This window comes from Mirounga angustirostris, unplaced genomic scaffold, assembly GCF_029215605.1.
Source record: "Mirounga angustirostris isolate CCGP_5_RB_7025 unplaced genomic scaffold, mMirAng1.0.hap1 SCAF_6, whole genome shotgun sequence".
Lineage (NCBI taxonomy): Eukaryota > Metazoa > Chordata > Mammalia > Carnivora > Phocidae > Mirounga > Mirounga angustirostris.
This window is the reverse complement of record NW_026991714.1, coordinates 136,368,730-136,374,921: the sequence shown is the minus strand read 5'-3', so window position 1 is coordinate 136,374,921 and position 6,192 is coordinate 136,368,730. Positions and strand designations below refer to the sequence as shown.

Genomic DNA, 6,192 nt, shown 5'->3' with positions numbered 1-6,192 from the left:
CTGAGTAAGATGGAGCCCACCTTCACTGGTATCCAGTTGGGTCAGGGACGTATGGGCAATGGGGTGGCAGGAAATGCAAGGCATGTTTAGGAAAGAGGAAGTGAACTATATAAAATGATAATTATCATATTTATTATGTGCCAAGCATAGTGCTAAAAGTTTTATTTCCGGGTTGGGTGCTAAACAGGAAGTGGGCACTCCAAACTCGGGGGCGGCTCCCAGTTTCCTTTTTTGTTTATAGGAAACAGCTGGAGAAAATGACACACTGGTTTCATAGGGACCCGGTAAAAGCCACAGCTCCTGTCGCTTTTAACTACTATGGTGTAGCCGCTGGCCCTGCTGCTGCTTCAGAAATTTGCAGTGACTTGAGATCATCCAGAGCACGACTGCTTGAACTCTTCACTGATTTGCGCTGTAATCCAGAAATGATGAAGAATGCATCAGATTCCTATTTTTCACTTTTACAAGGTTTCATAAATTCACTGGATGAATCTACCCAAGAAAGCAAGTTACGATAGATTCAAAATTTCAAATGGACTGATACGTTACAAGGACAGGTTCCAAGTGCCCAGCAGGATGCTGTTTTTGAATTAATTTCCATGGGCTTTAATGTAGCTTTATGGTATACCAAATACGCTTCAAGACTGGCTGGAAAAGAAAACATAACAGAAGATGAAGCAAAAGAAGTCCATCGAAGCCTAAAAACTGCAGCGGGGATTTTTAAACATTTAAAGGAGAGTCATATCCCAAAGCTTATTACACCTGCAGAAAAGGGGAGGGATTTAGAGGCGCGACTACTAGAAGCTTCTGTTGTCCAGTGTCAGGCTGAAGCTCAAGAAGTAACAATTGCTCGAGCAATTGAACTGAAACATGCTCCTGGACTAATGGCTGCACTGGCCTATGAAACTGCCAACTTCTATCAAAAAGCTGATCATACTTTATCCAGTTTGGAGGCTGCGTATTCTGCTAAATGGAGAAAATATCTTCACTTGAAAATGTGTTTCTACACAGCTTATGCTTACTGTTATCATGGTCAGACTTTGTTGGCTAGTGATAAATGTGGTGAAGCAATCAGGTCTCTCCAAGAAGCAGAAAAATTTTATGCAAAGGCAGAAGCATTGTGCAAAGAATATGGAGAAACCAAAGGACCCGGACCAACGGTCAAAACTTCAGGACACTTATTCTTTAGGAAACTTGGAAATCTTGTGAAGAATACCCTAGAGAAATGTCAGAGAGAAAATGGATTTATTTACTTTCAAAAAATTCCAACAGAAGCTCCACAACTGGAACTCAAAGCAAATTATGGTCTCGTAGAGCCTCTACCTTTTGAATTTCCTCCTACAAGTGTGCACTGGACACCAGACACGCTGGCCGCATTTGATCTCACCAAAAGACCCAAGGATGACAGTCCCAAACCCAAACCAGAAGAAGTGGTGAAACCTGTGAAAGAACCAGATATCAAACCTCAGAAGGACACGGGGTGCTACATCTCCTAAAGTACATCGATAAAATGTGCGCTTTGAATTTCTCTACTAGTAGATAAGATAAACCATGGAACTTCAGTTCGTATTTCTTGAAATGTTTCCTCTGAAGTCTGTAGAATGACTTAGTACATTCAGAGGGAATCTGCCTTCAGTTTATTTGTTCTTGATTTTTAATATAGTAGAGATGTTTCATGCTTTGTTTCCAGACTCCATTTTAATCAGGACAACATGTAAAAGATTTTATTGTGCCTCTGAAGGGCATGTTTGGCTGTTGATTTTTGTTCTGAACTCTGAGTAGTAATAAGTTTCCGGTTACTATATTATAGTGGTTTCGGGTATGTTTTTCTGTCTTCACAAACAAAAAAGTTTATTTTCCTTTCTCTTACTTGATGCCAGAAGAATGACAGGAGTTGGATTTTAACCGAGAGGCTTTTCCCCCTCACCATTATGTTGTCACACAGACTTGTTATGTTCTGGGTCTATTATCTTTTCTGGTAGAAGAGTCATTTATAGTTGGAGATCAGAAAATCTGCATACCAAATCCCTTACATATGTAAGAAGCTATAATTTGTTCAGAAATCAGTGTTTATAGGTATTTTGAGACCATTTAAGAACTTACCCCAGGGGTGCCTGGCTGGCTCAGTGGGGGGAGCATGCAACTCTTGATCTTGGGGTTCTGAGTTCAAGCCCCATGTTGGACATAGAGATAACTTAAGTAAATAAATAAATCTTTAAAAAAAAAACACACACACACATACTCCTGTTCCGGTAGCCTCGCACTTTATTTCAATCTCAATAAACCTACAATGATTTTTACAAAAAAAAAAAAAAAAAAGTTTTATTTCCTATATGTCATATAGAGTGACCAACTCATCCCAGTTTGTGTGGGATTTTCCTGCTCTGGCACTAAAAATCCTGCATATACTAGGGTGCCTCTCAGTCCTGGACAAACTGGGACTTCTGCTCACCCTGTACACATTCCTTACAATGACCTTATGAGATCCAGCCTATAATCACCCTCAGTTTGCAGGAATCGAAGGTCAGAAGGCAGGGGAACGTATCCAAGATTGCATGTTTGCTAATACATGTGGGGCTGAGATACGAAACAGAGTGCTCCGACACAGGCAAGACACACATCCTTGGCTAAAATGCAGCATTTTCACTGCACAGTTCCAGATGATAAAAACAAAAAAAGGAGATTGGTAGAAAATTGTGGTGGGATCCAAATTCAAGGAGTTTACCTGTGGATGCTGGAGAGTCACTGATGGTTTCCAAATAGTAGAACGTGGTGGAAACTTTCCTGATTAACTTCATATTGACGACACCAAAGAAGTAGTTCAAACCAACAATTTGTCCATTCACTCTTCCTATCTCTAAAAATCTGCAACCTCACCCTCCCCCGCCCCTTGTGGCTACTTATCCCAAACAATAAACAAAACAAAGAAGGCATTTTGAAGATGGAAAAAAAAAATGTTCTGTCCAAAATCCACTTCAGGATTTTTTTTTTCTTTACTTCTTAGAATTTTCCCCATGTTTCTTTCTATAGCAGAAACTAGAAATACTTGGAAGGCCATAAGCAGTTTCCCTAAACACACTTCTTTTATCATTTATCATGCCTCAAATCTCATTTTCTTAGAGAAATAACAGGTAGAAGAAGTGCTGGATCTAGGCTTTCTTCTGAGAGATGAGAACAGAAGCAGGCAAATAAATTGTCGTGTGGCATGATTTAGAGTCTGTGTGTGCACGCATCTTTTGTCATTTTACCAATTTCCTGTGAGTCTGCTTATTCCCTTTCATTGCCTTTTATTCTAAACCACACTGTTATGTGGTTTATTTGAGAGGGGGAGTAAGTGGGATCTATGCATCCTATCTGTTGAGATGTACGCCACCTCAGATCAGCATAATTCCATGGTCTGGTGCAAGACAGCCAGGCAGAGAAGAGTCCATTCAAAGGGAAGCTGGCAATTTTCATGATGTGCCTCTCCCTGACTGATTTAAGGAGTTATATTATGCAGAAACCTGAAACAGCGAGCCTTTGTGCTGGGAACATCCATTTAACTGCATTCCATAATGTTTCCTGCCAAGTCAACAGGTTCACACATTCTCAGGCTCTTGCTTGTTGGAAATTGAAATCATTCCCTTTACAAAAACAACCTATCCTTCTCTGTGAGGTCTCATCCACTTGGTCAGAACTCCTTTCTCGGGGTTTATTTGATGATAAATTATATCAAGAAATTAAACAGAAACCCCATTAGTAATGTTGACAATATTCCCCCCCCACACATGAAATATTTAATGAAAACCAGGAGCTGGGGAGTTGAATTTGCACACAAAGAACCTGTGTAAGATGGATGTTCTTTGAATGCAGTTGCGAGCTTTTTTCCCCCAAAGATCTTTGCAAATACCCAAGAGCTGTCCCTTATTTTGCTTTTGGTGACATGGAAACATCCATTTAGTAATTTCCTGCCTCAGTTGTTCCCACGCAAAATGGGATATCCAGAGGGGATTTTAAAAGTCTTGGGACATTCTAAATATGGAAGCAGAAGGGTATATCCAGCCCAAATGGTTGGTACCATTTGCAAAAGAGTTGCAAGTGTGAATGGCCAAAAGAATCCTTACATTTCAGTGGATGAGTGAGCTTGCTCACATTCAAAAGAAGGTGGTTTCTGCTAAATGCCAAGTACATGCAGCTGAAGGAGTAGTTGAGGGTCCTTTTTAGATATATCTCACCCTCTCTAAGTCAGTTGGACCATACCATAGAGATAAACAGGAACACTCTTCTATACTGATTCTCTACCCTGACTGTACATGAAAATCACCTATGGACATTCAGAAAGCCCTGTTTCTGATCACAGCAGACCAAGTAATTAACATTTGGTTATGGGAGAATCCAGACATCTGCATTTTTTTTGGGGGGGGGGTATACAGTACTAAGAGCCTTGACAAATGCTTAGGGTTATGTAATCGCCAACATAATCAAGATAGGGTGCTACCAGACAAACAAGCTTCTCCATGCTGCCACTTTGGAGTCACAACCCCCTTCCTTCCCTTAGGCCCTGATGAGCACTGATTTGTTCTTTGTCCCTATGGTTTTTTCTTTTCCAGAATGTCAAATAAATGGAATCATATGATAGGTAGGCTTTTCAGTCTGGCTTCTTCCACTTAGCCTCATATACCCACTTGCTGCAAGTATCCATAGTTCATTCCTTTTTTTTTTTTTTAAATTTTTTTTTATTCTTATATTATCCCCATACATTGCATCATTAGTTTTAGATGTAGTGTTCCATGATTCATTGTTTGTGCATAACACCCAGTGCTCCATGCAGAATGTGCCCTCCTCAATACCCATCACCAGGCTAACCCATCCTCCCACCCCCCTCCCCTCTAGAACCCTCAGTTTGTTTTTCAGAGTCCATCATCTCTCATGGCTCATCTACCCCTCTGATTTCCCCCCTTCATTCTTCCCCTCCTGCTACCTTCTTCGTCTTCTTCTTCTTTTTTTTTTTTCTTAACATATATTGCATTATTTGTTTCAGAGGTACAGATCTGAGATTCAACAGTCTTGCACAATTCACAGCGCTTACCAGAGCACATACCCTCCCCAGTGTCTATCACCCAGTCACCCCATCCCTCCCACCCCAACCCCCACTCCAGCAACCCTCAGTTTGTTTCCTGCGATTAAGAATTCCTCATATCAGTGAGGTCATATGATACATGTCTTTCTCTGTTTGACTTATTTCGCTCAACATAATACCCTCCAGTTCCATCCACGTCATTGCAAATGGCAAGATCTCATTCCTTTTGATGGCTGCATAATATTCCATTGTATATATATACCACATCTTCTTTATCCATTCATCTGTCGATGGACATCTTGGCTCTTTCCACAGTTTGGCTATTGTGGACAATGCTGCTATAAACATCGGGGTGCACGTACCCTTTTGGATCCCTACTTTTGTATCTTTGGTGTAAATACCCAGTAGTGCAATTGCTGGATCATATGGTAGCTCTATTTTCAACTTTTTGAGGAACCTCCATACTGTTTTCCAGAGTGGCTGCACCAGCTTGCATTCCCACCAACAGTGTAGGAGGGTTCCCCTTTCTCCGCATCCCCACCAACATCTGTCGTTTCCTGACTTGTTAATTTTAGCCATTCTGACTGGTGTGAGGTGGTATCTCACTGAGGTTTTGATTTGGATTTCCCTGATGCCGAGCGATATTGAGCACTTTTTCATGTGTCTGTTGGCCAATTGGATGTCTTCTTTGGGAAAATGTCTGTTCATGTCTTCTGCCCATTTCTTGATTGGATTCTTTGTTCTTTGGGTGTTGAGTTTGATGAGTTCTTTATAGATTTTGGATACCAGTCCTTTATCTGATATGTCATTTGCAAATATCTTCTCCCATTCTGTTGGTTGTCTTTTGGTTTTGTTGACTGTTTCCTTTGCTTTGCAAAAGCTTTTTATCTTAATGAAGTCCCAATAGTTCATTTTTGCCCTTGCTTCCCTTGCCTTTGGCAATGTTTCTAGGAAGAAGTTGCTGCGGCTGAGGTCGAAGAGGTTGCTGCCTGTGTTCTCCTTTAGGATTTTGATGGACTCCTGTCTCACATCGAGGTCTTTCAACCATTTGGAGTCTATTTTTGTGTGTGGTGTAAGGAAATGGTCCAGTTTCATTCTTCTGCATGTGGCTATCCAATTTTCCCAACACCATT

At 40.9% G+C, this 6,192-nt stretch overlaps 1 protein-coding gene across 1 annotated transcript; it reads left to right on the top strand.

Moving 5' to 3' along the window:
* Positions 1–242: 242 nt before the first annotated feature.
* Positions 243–2,227, top strand: LOC123845556 (BRO1 domain-containing protein BROX-like). Its single transcript, XM_045876300.3, is given in 1 exon segment — positions 243–2,227. A coding segment is annotated over 1 exon segment (1,239 nt). The 5' UTR covers positions 243–257; the 3' UTR covers positions 1,497–2,227.
* The last annotated feature ends 3,965 nt before the right edge of the window (positions 2,228–6,192 follow it).